General features: G+C 36.7%; 1 protein-coding gene across 1 annotated transcript; it reads right to left on the reverse strand.

Annotated features, from left to right (window-relative positions):
• Nucleotides 1-20: 20 nt before the first annotated feature.
• On the reverse strand, nt 21-16,182 carry LOC127520786 (C2 domain-containing protein 2). The gene is made up of 14 exons (XM_051909352.1): nt 15,106-16,182; nt 14,879-14,974; nt 14,502-14,621; nt 11,251-11,352; nt 10,974-11,090; nt 9,898-10,015; nt 8,982-9,090; nt 8,434-8,498; nt 7,905-8,020; nt 7,461-7,617; nt 7,233-7,337; nt 6,931-7,058; nt 5,884-6,166; nt 21-2,688 (listed from the first exon to the last, which is right to left on the reverse strand). The coding sequence occupies exons 1-14, from the start codon at nt 15,373-15,375 to the stop codon at nt 2,459-2,461; spliced, it is 2,016 nt and encodes a 671-aa protein (XP_051765312.1). The 5' UTR covers nt 15,376-16,182; the 3' UTR covers nt 21-2,458.
• Nucleotides 16,183-16,889: the final 707 nt, after the last annotated feature.

The raw sequence follows: 16,889 nt of genomic DNA on the forward strand, positions 1-16,889 counted from the left end.
AGCAAAAACAAACACAGGAGTGTTCAGTCAGTGTTTATTGCTCAAACCAATAAAGATATGTTAATGAACATAATCCCGACATAGCATTCATTATGCTCAGATATCACTTTACCATAATAGAGCTGTACAGTTTGTAAGATAACCAGAAAACTAATCAGCTAATCAGTTTCCCCTCAGGAAAATCCTATTGGGTTCGAAAAGTAAAAAAAGTTCTGTTTAACATGACTTGAAAAGACTTCAACATTAAGCAACACATTACATAAACTCAGACATCAAATGTGAAATTTAAAGCTTTATTGATATAAGAACAACAACAGGGACTTGTAAACTAGCATACTTGTGGTAGTCCTTATTTAGCAACATGTCCAAGTGTAATTTAAACAAGTCTCTTCAAGTAATGATGGACTTATTACATCACAACCCACCATTCTTAAAAGCTGATAGAGAATTCCAGAGGGTTTTAGGACTACAAACTGAACAGCTCTATAAGTTCTTACCGCACAGGCCATACACAGATGTGTGATCTTAATATTGCAGGTAAATGTGTTATGGTGATCATCAGGTTCTCATGGATACAATTATCATTCACAACAACAATTTCTAAGGACATTCTGGTTGAGGAGGCCAACCCGAGTCCAATAGAAAGCACAGATGAGTTAAGTTAATGAGGAGTTCTTCAATGCACATGATTATATTATGATACGAATATACAGAGGACTGATGTGTTAGATTTTATTTAAAGGCTGTATCACCTCTGGACGGCCTAGCAAGCATGACAAAAATAAAATCTTCATTTGCCTCCTTCCATTTCAATACCTGTTTAACCTTGTGACTGTTAAGATATACAACCAAATGAAGTGATAGCATCCAGGCTGTAAATGGCAACACACAATAGACAAATGGGGGGGGGGGTTAAGGAACAGAACAGTAGTCCTCCCAAAATACAGAGTTAACAGCCAGACTGCTGAGGTTTCTTTCTGGCAACATTCAGTATGGACAGGCATTCAGATTTCTCCTACATATGAAGCTTGAGTTCAAGTAAATGTCAAATGGAGGCTGTTATTGAATCTCCCTTACCACAAATCCACTGCAGTTCTGCACACAGGATCAACAGTTGAGGTCCAAAATACAAACCGGTTGGCATTCACAGCCAACATTTCAGGTGGCTTAAGAGTACAAGTCAAAGAAAACACCACACTTGGGAAAATAACTCAAATTATTAACATAATGAATAGCTAAATTCAAGAGGCCAACGCTCTTGCATTTTCTGGTCTTTCTCAATGGGGAAAATGCCCTTGCTTAGTGTTAAAAACCTTTGGTACAATTCACTCACATCAACTTTTTAAAAAAACGTGTGGCAAACGTGTGGAATGACTGAAATGAAAAAAGAAATCAGCACATTATTTGACCTATAATTACACAGTATATTGAATAATGTATGCTTAAAAAGAAAATATTTAAAATAAAATAACCCTAATAATATCTTTAGCTGATATTTTCCCACCTCTAAAAGATGAATAGAAAACCAAACCTGTCTTAAAGTGAACACATCAGTGCCAACCCAGAACATTTTGTTATGCTCTGTTAGAAAATGTTTCACTTAACAAATTTGGGGAAATAAAAGTCACTATTCCCAAAGACAAATATGGCCTAAACTGCAGAAATGTCTCCCTAACAAAACGAAAACTCCCATATTCAATTCACATCAAGGCAGAGCTCTTTCACATGATTTATAACTAATTCAGAGCAACCAAACTCCCCAGAATTCACTGTACATCACTGCTAATGCATTTGGAATGAGTTCAGAGCATATAAAGAAGTGCAAATCAAATCCATGGTTTTCCCTTGTCTGATAGTCCAGGTTCCATCAGGTCACCAGAGGGTTTCCAGAGGGATAAAGCTTAGGTAAATGGCAAGAAAGGGTTATCCTCAAATCCCACTTTGGTTAGAAGGCCACAAACGCAGGAGTATCTTTTGCATGATGATCACAGTTTGCATAAGGTTAAATGACTCTTTTGAGTCATTTGGAGCGACGAAGAGATCGAGTGCTCATTTGAATGCTGTTCTGTAAACTTTCTTGCATACACAAAGTTCAAAGATAAAGGTGAAAGTCGACTGAACGGTCAAGTAGAGAGAGCGACAAGCTTGTGATGCCCATTTACATTGATGAAGAGATAAAACTAGTGGACTTCATAGAGTAACATCAAGAAAAACAAGCTGGGGGGTATGATTAATAATGAAATTGGCATTCTGAAATGTGGATGATGTGTTGAGAGGGAGTTGACGAAACTGTGATTGTTGCGACGCAGATGTTTTGGCAAATACGGCCAAGAAACAAGAAATGACTTGCATAAAAGTTGAGAATGAATGTGAAAAGGTGGAAGTTAGAAAAAACTGAAGAGGTGCAAAAACTATTAGTTTCAATGTAGGCCTTGTTTAATGCGATGGAGTGGGCAGTTCACGTGGGTGGTTCTCTCACTGTGCCGTTGGCTTTGCTCTTGCTCTTGGGCAGAAGCTTGCGGTTGATAATGCGCCTGAAGGTGGCTGTCCTCTTTTCTCTGTCACCCATCATGGCCGCTTCGGGATGCTCCAAGTACTGCAGGTCATTATGTGACTGGCTCATCCCTGGCTCCTTTCGCTGATGTCGCCGTCTGAAGAATAGCTTGGCACTCTTGTGCAGGAAGCTGCCTACAGGGGGCGCCAGAGAGAGAAGAAATTAATCAGCCAAGCTCACTAACATACTTCACTGAGCCAACCTGGAGGTCAAACTTTGATCAACAGGAAGCTAAACCAAAAAATAAGTAATCAAATATTCTTTTGGTATCATTGACTTCCATGAAGACACAGCAGATTTGAGGGAACTGTGATGCAATCGGTGCATCATTTTCAGCTCTAAAAGATGCTACTGCAATACACTGGGCAGCATCAGATGCAAATGAGCTGAAAGAATACAAGCACACTACTAACACAGAGTATGCAAACATGTTCGAAAGTGCTTGGTTTTAGAATCAAAGCAGTCTAAACCAGTCCACACCAGCTTAGAAGTTCAGGATAGTTGAACTTCTGGATTTTTATGCTGTTTGGGCAAGTTATCAGCCAAAATTGTCATTGAACCAACAATGAAAAGGTTCAACAGCACAAAACAGAAGAAAAAAAAAACAAGAGGTGCCTCCAAAGATTTGAAAAGCCAAACAGCATGTCAAATTTTTCTTAATGTCCACAATTCAATTTTGAAACCATGTTAATCAAATACAGGATAATAACTTGTGTTTAAAATGCTGGAGCATGGACTAGCTTTTTTTTTTTTACTAAAGGGTTTGTTAACCATTTCACAGGGAAGTCTACATAATTTTACTATTATAGACTTCTCAAGAGGTCACTTACTCTTCCAGCAATAAAGTCTGGTTAGCACAGGTTTCCACTTTAAGATGGCAAAGAAAAAAAAAAAACACAAAGTGATAAGGGAGAGGTACAGAGGACAAAAAAGAAATTGAAAGTCATCAAATTACGCAACAGACAGAAGTACAGACAGAAAGACACTAGACAGTGCTGTAATGTTCACATTAGACACAAACAAAGGTAAGACAATTTTAGTAGCTCTGTGTTAACTGGTATGCCACTAACAGACATGAATTGGGTTGAGATTATCCTTTTTTAAGAAACCTTTTCCACCTGGTATTAAGATGCGTTTTGGTCGATCGGATCAGCGGATGACGCTAAATACAGGTGTAAACAGGGTCTAAAAAGTTTTGAGCTTGTCCACTTTCAACCACTTCCAGAGGTAAATAAAAACGAGTTCGACTGGATTGCTTTCGTAGTGGAAACGTGGTCGAATGTGTTTGAACAGCCACTAAAGACCACCTACTCTCCGCCTACTGACCTAATGTGTAAACATTATGGGTAGCGTGCTAGCCGGACGGGATTTAAACTTTGTCGGCTGTAGACCCCAAGTTTGAAGATGAAAAATGTACCAATCACAATGTTTTCTCACCATTGCTGATTTCTAACACACACGTTTGGCGAGGACTTGAGGCTACCAGAGCAGAAACGAAAGCTGCTGCTCTCCGTATATTTTTTGGTCGTCTCTGGGCGCGTTCATATGTAAATTGCACAAGCTTATTTTGTCCATTAGATCGAAAAATTGAAGAAAAAAAAAAAAAATTATATATATATATATATATATATATACACACACACATTTACCCGCCTTTAGACCCTCCCCTAGAAGAAATCAGGACAGAAGTGGTTGAAAGTGGACAAAAGAGATTAAAGCACCAGGTGTAAACGACTATGTGTCTTACTCGTCTACTTGTGATCTGATCGACCAAAACACATCTTAATAACAGGTGTAAACTGTTGTTCACATTAAGCAACTCAAATGACAGAATAAATGACTACTTTTCTCACTACTTTTCTCTTCGGCTTAGTGGGCTGTTATTAGTTTAAGATTCAGTTCAGCTTTTTAGAATAAATAATTCTAGAATGATATCGTAGTTACAATTTCATGGGGCAAAATACCACCAATTTACTTTATACACTACCTATACTCTAGCACAGGGGTTTTTAAACTTTTCCGTTTTAGGACCCACCTGACAAGTATAATCTATCCTCAAGACCCACCAAAATATTTGAGATTAGAAAACAATAGACAATTCTGTAAGCTTAATCTTAAAGTTTGATACGACAGAAATCGGGCATTTAATAAAAATATTAATTTTATAGTACAAATGTAAAATTTCAAAACTAATATTTACGTTTATTTTCTTCATTTACAGGCATTAAAGAGTATATGAAATATGTCCATAAAAACTTGAAACATGCTCACTCCGGGTCAAGATCTGAACTGTACTCGGCACTGCGAGTGTTGTTAAACTCATTGCGGTGTTCAGCGCAGAAAACACTCTTGAGCTCATTCCGTGTGTACATGTGAAATGCTTTTTACAGACAGTTTCCTTCTGTTGGTAGGTAGCCAAATGCACACAAAGGAACAAAAACAACACACCACACTCTATATATATATATGTCTCTGAAAGACAACAGCGCCGAGTGACGTTTGAATTCTCCGTTGTAATGCAATCTCAGAATACGACGCAGTGATTGGAGTAAACGAGATTCTTCTTATTAATAATGCGGACCAAGCCACTTAATAATGAACCGAGACCCTCACTGTTATGACAAGTCGCACGTGTGCACTTCAAAACACAAAGCGCATATTTATATAATTAAATTGCGGCCTTTGCGATTCGAAGCAACATCTTGAGTCTCGCGACTTCTATTTAATGTTGGTATATCGTGCAGCCCTAGACTAAACTGTGTGTGTCATTCACTGAAACGCAAATTTAGCTGCAGCCAAGCGACCTACCTTTTCCCACACTGTGACCTTAGTTTGAAAACCCCTGCACTAGGATATACAGTACTGTTCAAAAAATTGGGATCAGAAAGATTTTTTTTTTTTTTTTTTTTTAAGAAATTAACACTTTTGTTCCAGCAAGCATGCATTAAATTGATCAAAAGTAACAGTAAATGTATTTATGCTACAAAAGTATTGTTGTTCTAATTAAATTATGTGCTTTTGAACTTTCTATTAAACAAAAAATCCTGAAAAACAAATGTATCAGTGTGATCAAATTGAAACTTCTTTCAAAAACATTAAAAATCTTAACGACTCTCAAACTTTTGAACGGTGTTGTAAATGCATGCCATTGACCTTGTTGTTCACATGCAACCCTGTGATCAGATTTATGACTCTAGTGAAGCACTTTATGTAGTTTGAAGGTGTAAACAGGTTAAATAGAAACCCAAAACCTAGCTCAGCATAATTCTGAATGTTGTTCTTCTTCATACACATAAAGCTCAAAGTCCATCCACTCTTTCCCCTCTCACCTTTTCCTTTTTTAGAACCCGTTTCAGAGGGACAGAGGGACAGAGATGACTTATCCGCATCTGGGTCCTCTCCGGCCTGGCTCTCCCAGTCCTCCACATGATCTGTGCCATTCGCACCCACCAGGGACTCTACGGGTTGGAGAAAGTTGGGTTCTGCCACTGTTTCCGAGGGTAATGCTGCTACTTCACTGCTGGTGCCCTCAGATACTCCGGACATAGAAGCGTCCATTGCAGCTGCATATCCTGCCATCAAAGTCATCTCCTCATCCTGTGTTAGAGGGGCCTAGAGAGGAGGTTAATAGCAAAGCTTCAATTAGAAACTGACAATTAAAGCCTAAGAACTTGCTTTATGATGTAACATTGTGACTAGGGAAAGGGATAACTAACTTCCTGTAGATACAACACACACACACAAATAATTCTGTCTGATACCAATTATGTACTATTTTGTATAAATAAATTAAAATCATCATCATCAAATCAAATCACTAGGTTAATTTTGGCATCACAACATTAAAAATGTAAAGTAAATCCCATTTAAAAGATTGAAAGATGCCCCAAAAATGTCAAACTACAAAGATTTTATTTTTTAAAGCCTTAGGAATGAAATGCTTGCTGATTTTATGTTTTGTCTGGATTATTGGGTTTATAATCTTGATCTAGGATAAGAAGGTTTCCAATTTCCAATTTCTGTCTTTTTTTGTACCATTTTGTATAAATAAATCAAAATCAAAATCATCAAATCAAATCATTTTTAATGCTCCAAGTGAATTTAGGAATCACAACATTATAAATGTACAAAAAAAAAAATGATACTCAGTTTGAGATTTTCTAAATATTGCATTTAAACAAGTTTTATTAAATTATTAGTGTTTAAAAAAACATTTAAGTGAGCGTTTGATGACACCAATGGTAATATAAATGTAAAAATATGGGAAATGAGCAAGCACAATTAATATTTCAACAGCTAAGTGATATGGTACCAATATATTGTACATCCTTACTAAATATGCATATATATATGGCCAAGAAGTCTTTTTTTAGTACCTTGGTTACTCCTGAGATGATGATGGTGCTCTTTTTGACGGGAGATTTTAGCTTCTGTTTTGCCGACTCATGGAGCTGTCTGATGGCAGCCTCGGCTACAGGGTCGGTCCCATTTAGCATCAATAACTCTGTGCAGGAAAGAGAGAAAAAGAGTGTACAAATGCTGAATGTAACCCATTACTAATGTGGTATTTTGCATTTATGCTTGCTCTGGGATTGCTGATGAGCACTTGTGGTGCAAAAATAAAAGGAAATGCATTTAGCCAGTCAACAAGCTTAGAAATAGATGCTGGAAATCTCACCTGTATCCGATGATGACAGGGCTTTGCTAACTTTGGCTCCGAGTATCGACGCCTGCTCTGACACCCTTCTCTCCGCCAGCTTATTTTTAGAGGGCGATTTGGATTCTGTAAGAGGGATTTTTAAAAACATAAAAATCATATTAGAGATTTTGATTTAGTGGTTTAGGAGATTGACATGACAATTGTAGCATCTTCATATTTAACTTTTTTTAAATATGTTTTTTTTACCCGGTGGCAAAGGTCGTCCTGGTTTGCTCCTCACAGCAGTGACAGTGGTGACAACAGTGCCACAGGGCATCACAGTGCGGTCCATCTCCACTCTCTTAGTAGGGGCCGGCATGGGCGTCTGCCAGCTCCGCACCTCGCTGGGCTCCAGATAGGTGAACTAAACAGAGCATGAAGAGATAGGGTCAGGTTTCATTCATTCAGGTTGGTAAACAAATATTCAGTATGGCATATTTAATTTGCTAATGGAAGCAGCAGGAAACTGAACAAAACTATAGTTTAGGCTTACTTATAGTTCTTTCTGCATATTAGCTAGGGCTTTTAATTCACTTCAGCATTAAAGAGTTTCAGGCCAATGTACACAAAAAGAGAAATATATATGAGAATTAAATGTAAAATGTGATTAAAATTGATATCTAAATACAGTCTCATTATGATATATTGTACCTCAGTAGTTAATGATCCGGTCACTTGATCTTTGGTCATAAGTGAAAAGGTCTGTTGACCTTTGGGGTGTTTCTTCACTAGATCAAAAGGCACAGATACCTGCCCTAACAAACCACCTGGGAAGAGAACAGAGAGTGATGCCTGATCAAATCAAAGTAATGCACATCATTTAATCAATGTGTTTGCCTAGGGAGGCAAAAGTGACACTGAATAAACAGACAAACACATTTCACACAAGTGCATCTGGCCTGTTAAGAAATCAGGGTGAAAAGCCAATGACATGAGGTAATGGAGGCAGTCTGTTAGTAGAGTTCAAATCATAATGTTACCACAGTATCCTTCTATTAGCTCAATAAATGTACCGCTTTTACCGCATTTTGAGGATATTTCATGATTTAGAGAAACAGATGACAGAAAGTAGATTAAAATTCACAGATGACCTTCAAGCTTCTGCAGACCCAGATTAATAGATATCACTATTCTGTTTTTATGTCGTTAAGCTGGTTTATTTTCAGTCATGTGGACTTACTCTCCCGAGGTTTGCCGTTATCCACGACCTGGATGTTCAGCTCCTTTGACCGACCGCTAAGCTCACTGCAAAACCATACAGAGACAGGAGATAAAATAAATTATGTGGCATTCCTATCTAAAATATTGAAAGATGTCCCAAAAATGCCAAACATTTTATTTTTAAAGTCTTAGGAAATGGTTGCTGGTTTTTAATTTTGTGGGTTGACAATCTTAAAAAAAGCTTTTGAAGGTTTCCAATTTTGAAAAAGGATAATGGATAAAAATGTTAAAATAATAATAAATATAAAAATGCTAAAATAATACACATATACACACACAAACACACTTACACCTGTGGTAATAACATCACTATACAGTAGAGCAAAAATAACTCTTTTCAAACAGGTTTCCCAGCCAGTAGTGTCGCTACAACATCAGCCTGATTCACATGATTTCCCTTTTACGTTGCCTCTTTCTCTCTCAGTAATTTCCTGTTCTCTCTCTATTGTATTTTTCTATAACAGTGGCAAAAAGGTTAATTCAATGGGGAGGTGAAACTCAACTCACAATATGAAGGGCTGGTCCCAGGCCGGAGTGGATGTGTTAGTCAAGACCGAACTGGCGACCTTCTGAGGAGGATCATCCAACTGGAGGATACACTGGGGATTCATGCCGCCTGAAAGCATAACAGAAATGGTTCATTATCTTCAAGCACAAGCAATACCCTTCTGAAAGTAGACTAATTTGCTAATGTACATGTACCCCACTCAAATAAAACCAGATATTTGATACAACAGAAGAGATCTATTACTGTTTGAGCTAAATGACTGACTAATGCAGAAAAAACTCTTTGCTAAAATGAATTATGCATAAATGGATGAGCTGCCAGTTGTCTCCGTTAAGTGCTTGCTAGGCTGTAATAGTGACTTGGCAGGAGAGCAGCGGGACTATTAGAGCACTTCCGGAAATGATTTCCGAACAAAAGGGACATCCTGATTGAGGGAAACACAGGCAGTTAACTCAAGAAGTCATGGGGGCGGCGCTTTTTGGGAAGTGTTGCCTGCACTCTGTGCCCACAACAAAACTTTGTCCAAGTTATTGACTTTATTATTCGATCCAAGCAATATAAAACATTAGCTGAGGTCTGTGGTGTATACGAGGTCCATCTAATAAACAAGACATATGGGATTTCAAGGATGTGAATCTTTGTAATGTGACCATACGTTTAGAAATGGTCCATCATAAACATCTGCCCGTGATAGAGAGATGAACATAAGAAAAAAATGGTGATACTAAATTGCTAAAATTTTTTAATTTCAAATGCTAAAAAGAATGTTTAAACCAATATACATCATACATGTTGCATTTTATTGAATACTGTATAAATCTGCATAAATTATTTGGCTAAATAGTAACAAAACTGAAATTACATGCATTCTGCATTAATATGTGTGTGCGGTGAACCACTCCTTTGGTCACTGACCTGCAGCACCATCCTCCTGTTTGCATGTGACCCGGATGTTCTTCACTAATAGTTTCCATTCATGAGCTCGTGGGGGCTTCGGGGGTGAGGTCACCTGCAAGGTCTTGTTCCTTACTTCCTGTTGAAGAGGACAGAGGAAATAAAACATTATCACTCTTAACATCAACAGCAACATCCTTTTTTGTGTTTTTCTCTCCATTCTGAGAAAATTCCAAAGTTATGTAATTCTCTGAATATTATGAAATTTATCAGATGATATATTCAAGGCCTTAAAGGATAGTTCACCCAAAAATTCACCCTCAAGCCCTCCTAGGTGTATATGACTATCTTCTTTCAGACAAACACAATCAGTGATTTATTTAAAAATATCCTGGCTCTTCCAAGCTTTATAATGGTAATGAATTTTTATCATTTTTTTTGAAGCCCAAAAAAAAAAAATGATAAAAGTTAATCCATATGGCTCCAGGGGGTTAATAAAGGCCTTTTGAAGCAAAGCGATGTGTTTTTTTTAAGAAAAATATCCATATTTAAAACTTTATAAATTCGTCGGGTCAGAGGTTACACTTCCGCCGCAAATCGATGCGTACAGCAGTCTGCCGGAAGCTAGCTATTATAGTTAATAAAGTTTTAAATATGGATATTTTATAAACAAAAACCCATCACTTCGCTTTAGCAATATGTTTAAAAAAAAAAAAACATTGCTGAAACTTTTGAACAGTTTAACCACCTGGCGCCGTATGGATTACTTTTATGATGGATAGATGCATGCATTTTTTTTGGCCTCAAAATGTGGCCCCCCATTCACAACCTAAAGCTTGGAGGAACAAGGATATTTTTAAACATACCTCTGATTGTGTTCGTCTGAGAGATGATAATCATATACACCTAAGATAGCTTGAGGGTGAGTAATTCATGGGATAATTTTAATTTTCGGGTGAACTATTCCTTTAAGACAAACATATTAGGCTTTTAAAACTCTTTTGTGCTTGAAATTATACTGATATGAACCTTTTAAAGAGGATTAAATGCTAATGTTGATACGATAAACGTTTAATGACATCTGCACATGGTTGTACCTGGACTTCTGCAGACTCTGCAGGTCGGCTGCTTAGAGTTACAAATGCTTGAGCTCCATTCAAGACCTGTCTGAGCCTGTCGCTCACAGCTGCTTCACTTAGACTCTCATAATCTCCCTGAAATACACACAGAGTCATGTCATGTGCTTTCTGAAAAAATAAGCAGAAGTAACCCCTTTAAAAAACTACAGAGATTTACAAACGACAGACTGTGCAATGAGAACCATGCTTAATCATGAACTTTTTTTTTCTTGAGTGGTCTGATGAGTGAATATACCTGCGCAAAACTTGGCGTCAGCTGCAAATCTACAGAGTCCAGGTGAAGCACCCTCCAGGAAATCTCCACCTCCCCATTCACCTCTTTCATCTGTAGGGCCAGCTGTGGCAACAATACACACACAAGCGTTACTTATAACCACAGTCAAAACAAGGGTGCAAAATTGTAATGCCTAAAACCTCTTTTAACATGGTTTAATAATATAAGGTCTCAAAGTTAAAATTAAAATGTCATCATGCCATCATGTAAAACAATGTTAGCATCTATTTATTTGTTTATTTATTTATTTTTATTATTAGGGATTTTTGGGGGCTATTTTTTGGCATTTATTTGTGCATTATATTATAAATATAAAGTAAACCTGTTTATATTTAAATACTATATTTACACAACCATTCAAAAGTTTGGGTCAGTAAGATAATAAACTAAAAACAGTAATATTGAGAAATATTATTACAATAATATTTCAATGTATTTTAAAATACATCACATTCCTGTGATGGCAAAGCTGAATTTTCAGGATCATTACTCCAATGTTTAATAAAAGTCTTTAATGATAATAAATTAATTTGTCATTTTCAACTTATGGCTATTTACCATTGTCAACTTGCTGCATACAGAATACTCTACTGTGTGCTCACAAGTAAGTGTATATAATCAATTTCAGAAAAACTGTGCCTGAAAAACCAAGTGAAATAAACAGATGACAGATCAATTTTGACCTCATATCAGCTATAAATTAAACAATAAATGCAGCTGCTTCAAATCAGAAAGGCAGAAACACACAGCGACCTACAACAGAATAACCTAACACTGCCTACTTCAAACTCACAATAAACAAAGGGTCCAGAGCATTCTCATATTCACAACAGCTCATTGAGCAGCAGGGCCCACAGTACACGGAGGAATGGGCTGTCATGTCCAAGCACGACTGCTTTACATTTCTGGAGACTGAACTTGGGTGAAATGAGGAGGGGGAAAAAAAAAAAAATGACAGGACTCCAAATTCCTTTCCAATGCAATGCTTTCAAGTTCATTCCTAAATCACATGAAATAATAGTCTGAAGAGGGAGCAAATGCTAACCAGTCACTAATAATACCTGTAATGGCTTACAGTGTGATCTATATAATCAGGAAATGCTTCAATCGATATACTTCAATCTTAGCCTGAAAAGATATTTGCTTACAGTACTTGAAACCCTGCCAATAGTTGTACCCCATGGAGTAACAATAAATGTGTTATTCCATAACTTCGTATGAGGCTGTGGGCTCTAGAGTGCAATGACCTCTAGAACAGAAACAAAAGCCCCAAATATACTGTTATTCAGCCTACAAAGCCATTCTAACAAGCGCTGGGAGCTTTCCAGTAACCAGCCTTGACCAGCAGGGGAAACAGCCAGAAAATATGCAACTGCCATTTGGATTCCTCCAGAAAGAGGCTGAAATGGCAAATAGAAAATAAACACAATCACTCCTAAACAGGCCAGTATTCCAATGTACACTTGGGACATGCCTGAACAAAAAACAGAACACCATAAATCCGGTGCGGATTTCTTGGGAATTTCTATGCGGAAATGAAAGATTTAACAACAGGTTAGACGCATTTAGCTACTCAATGCACTTAAGGCTAAAACAGGATCAGCATGACAATGAGGAGTCGAGGAACTTATTGGTTTAAAAATAGCTGTAATTCAATTGAGCAAAGCCGGTGTGAGCTCTTAAACACAATGCATTGTCAACTACTGCAGAGCAAAAAAAGCTGCAGCCCTGCACACTGAAATTGTGCTTTAATTTTTTTTTTTTTTTTTTACACTGCTATTTGTGGTGCAATATTAAAATAACTCTCTGTTCAAGAGGTACAAGCTTTTCCATGAATAATTCTGGGCAGGATGTACTAGTGCAAGTGCACGTGTTCTTTCCTGAGGCAGAGACATATTAACGGTGATTAAAATAAAGGCAGGACACCGAGTCAGCGCTCGCGACCAAGGCACTTAATCTGATTCCCGTGGCGAATAAAATGGCAGAGTGAGTCACGCCCTATAAATCAAAAGCATGCAGGATGGTGCATGAAGCGTTACATCTCTCATGAGCTCATGGGACGTCCTATTCAAGGGCAAATGTGTTTATTTCTCATTTCATATGGGTCTATTATGACTGAACACATACAGAGCCGTGATGTAATGGTTAACACTAAAACTATTAAAAATCATTTTGGTCACACTTTAGATTAGGGTCCAATTCACACTATTAACTAACAATTAACTACGACTTTTGCCTCAAACTCCTAATTACCGCTTATTAATAGCAAGTTAGGTAGTTGTTAAGTTTAGGTATTGGGTAGGATTTAGGTCTGTAGAAAATTGTCATGCAGTTGCAGAACAAGGCATTAATATATGCTTTATAAGTACTAATAAACAGCCAATATCCTATTAATATGCATGCTGATAAGCAACTAGTTAATAGTGAGAACTGGACCCTAAACTAAAGTGTTACCATCATTTTCAGTGATTGAAATAAAGCTGAAATAAATATTAAGATGAAAAACTTAAATGAAAATGAGAAATGTTTACTTGGCAACTAAAAGATATAAATAAGATACAAGTAAGTTGATTACTAAATCTGAAATCACTAAAACTGAAATAAAAATAAAATAGAATGAAATATTAAAAAAAAAAAAAAAAAAAGAGACAAAAAATAATTTTGATTGTGCATTACTTTAATTCTACATATTTTTTGTATATCAAAGAGAAAATGAAAGTCTGACCTTTTGTACAAATCAGTTCACACAAATTTATTAATATGATTTGTGACTCAGAAACCGAACAGAATCTGAAATATTTATTATTATTCTATTTTACATCATAACATTCCTTTGTTTTACAGATTTCCTAAAACTGTATTGCTTGCTTTAGATTAGATTTATTTTCCTCATAAAACTAATTTCCCTCTTCACTCAAACTGAATGTACAGTCCAAACAAGCATAGTGTTGATTTATCCCCATGTGATTAAAATAACTATTTACTTTGATGACAAAACACGTGACACACTTTCCTAGAATCACAAAAGAGATGCTTATCTACTCCAATGTTTAAAAAAAACTGGATCATCCTCCTAACCAATGCCAATATTTCTGGACGCATTCAAAGAATGACTATCTTGTTTGAAAATTTGTTAAACAGATGCCAAAGTCTTGTGTTTACTCAGTCGTCCTCAACTGACTATAAAGAGCAGAATAAACACTCGTTTTTACCTGCAGACGAAGTGGAGATATTTTCACACTGTATCTCAGGGGGGTTTCTGAAGATGTTGAGCTCGGTAAAGCACTGAGAGAAAACTGCAGCTTGTTTCCAACCACCTGACACAAGACATTCTGCAAAAAAAAAACAAAAAAAAACTACTATGATTAAGAAGTGGGAACTTTAAATATCCTAACATTTTAACAGTCATAAAACTGCTAATAATTTTTCCGAATCATCAAATAGGGTGCATGTCAAAAGCAGAAGTCGTATATCATACTCATATCTCTATTTTGATTCAACACATGCAAACCTAAATACAGCTCACACAGGCAGGTCGGGAGATCCACATATAGGTTAGTGTGTATTAACATTCAAAACATGTCCTTACCTTTTGACCGGGTGTTTTTGTAAAGCTTGAAATCTGGTCCAAGGTCAGTTCTGATGACTGGACACCATCTTCTTCAAAGGTCAGCTGAATCCCACTCTAATAAGAGGAACAAAATACCAAAGTAACACAATAAGCAAAAAAGACCACAATCAACTTCATGTATGTGCAATTTCAAAGACTAACAATATATATATAGAGACACATATATAGCGGAATTACAAACCAACCTGTGATCTACGAGCTTCTTCATTGAGGCCCCTAAACCAGGCTTGTCTCCACTGACTCTTCCAGTTTTTCAGAGACAGCACCCAACATAAAATCCCATCAGCTTCCTCTGAATCCACATGACCGAGAGGTGTTTTCCCAGCAGGAGGTTCGTTGGAAAAATACAGCACCAAGTATATAATCAAAGTGACAACCGAGGCCAGAAAGAGAGTGACCATGCAGAGCCACTGCCAGTCTCCCACCCAGGAGAAAACACCCTCCATAGACGACATGATCACCGAGCCATTCACTTTAAACCCTTAACATGTTTATCCTCAGCTCTGCTCCTCACCCTTCCGCATCTCAACACAATAACGACACTTTCCTTCCTAGTACTGACTAATGAAACACCTTCACAAGCAGCAAAAATGAAAGTTCATGAAGGGATGGTGGGTGAAAAACACGCGAAAGGTGGATTGAGGCACGTAAATCTCACTTCAACCAGCACGACAGCGACAGATAAATCTCCTTAAATACAAAATACAATTATTAAACGTGATATTTATAATATTAGAGCATCTGCACAACTACTTACACACTAAGTAGCAATTTTAACATACGCTAGTCACAGTAAACCGGGTGTGAATGAATCTGCGAGATTTTAACCGAATAAATCGTATGTTATCGGACACAAACAGCTTAAATGTTAAAAAAAATATTGCCGGTTTAAAAAAATATACTCAATAACATACATTAAAGACCTCTGTTGGACAATTATTGGCTATTTAAAGACATCTCTAAATAATGAAAGCATTAGATCCGGAGTACCCGAGGTGAAAAAAGTTCCTGAAAATCCCCCCGGTGTTGTTGATGAGCCACGTTACCATCGCATTAGCCGAGCACTATCCCACAGAAAACAAAAGAGTTTAAAAAGTGAAATTAAGTGCAGTTCTCATCTTCTATAACGGGACTGTTCATCCTCCCGTGAGTGTAAGAAGAGAGATAGAAAGAGAGAGGATGTGTGTGACACGCACCTCTGATTTCTAGGATTATTAGCTTTGCGTTGAGGCTCTCCTACAGCACCGTCACCAGACGAGACAAAATAAAAGTCCCTACCGCAGTTTTCAAAATAATACAAATTTGTATAAAATAAATTAATTAATGAAATGAATTGCAATATATTCACAAAAATATTAATTTATCAATAAGAATAGTTTTTCTTTATATTATCATATGGGGAATTTATGCTTAGCAGAAAAAAGACAAAGGTCTTGACTCTTGTGACATTTCTTTACACACCATTTGAACAATGGGCGTTTCTTTGTTTATATGGCAATTTGTGCAGTGTTTGAATACGAAAATTTGCGAGTTGTGTGGTTAAAACAACTGTATTGTTTACAGAAGTCCTTAACCCTAATTTCCCAAAGTAGCATATATATAACTATTAACGTAGATTTACTATTTTTTAGAATCAGGTTTAAAAAAAAAAAAAAAAAAAAAAGGTGATTCACTATTTATTCTTAAACTGTTTAATGGTTTAAAAAATTAATTCTCCTTAGGCATCTTTTCGATCCAAGATCGTTCGCCATAACCTATGGAAGCCCGTTTATGCTACAGTTGAGTAAAAATATGATTCTTTAAGTCATAATAAAGAGATAACTATAATTATATAACTATAATCTCATAACTATCTAGTATCTCATTATATTGAGAACATTTCTCCTAATAATGACTTACTATATCATAACAATGAGAAACTTTCCATTAGTTATGACTGAATATGAGAAACGTTCAGATAATTATGTGT

The sequence above is a fragment of the Ctenopharyngodon idella genome, chromosome 10 (genome assembly GCF_019924925.1).
Source record: "Ctenopharyngodon idella isolate HZGC_01 chromosome 10, HZGC01, whole genome shotgun sequence".
Classification (NCBI taxonomy): Eukaryota; Metazoa; Chordata; class Actinopteri; order Cypriniformes; family Xenocyprididae; genus Ctenopharyngodon; species Ctenopharyngodon idella.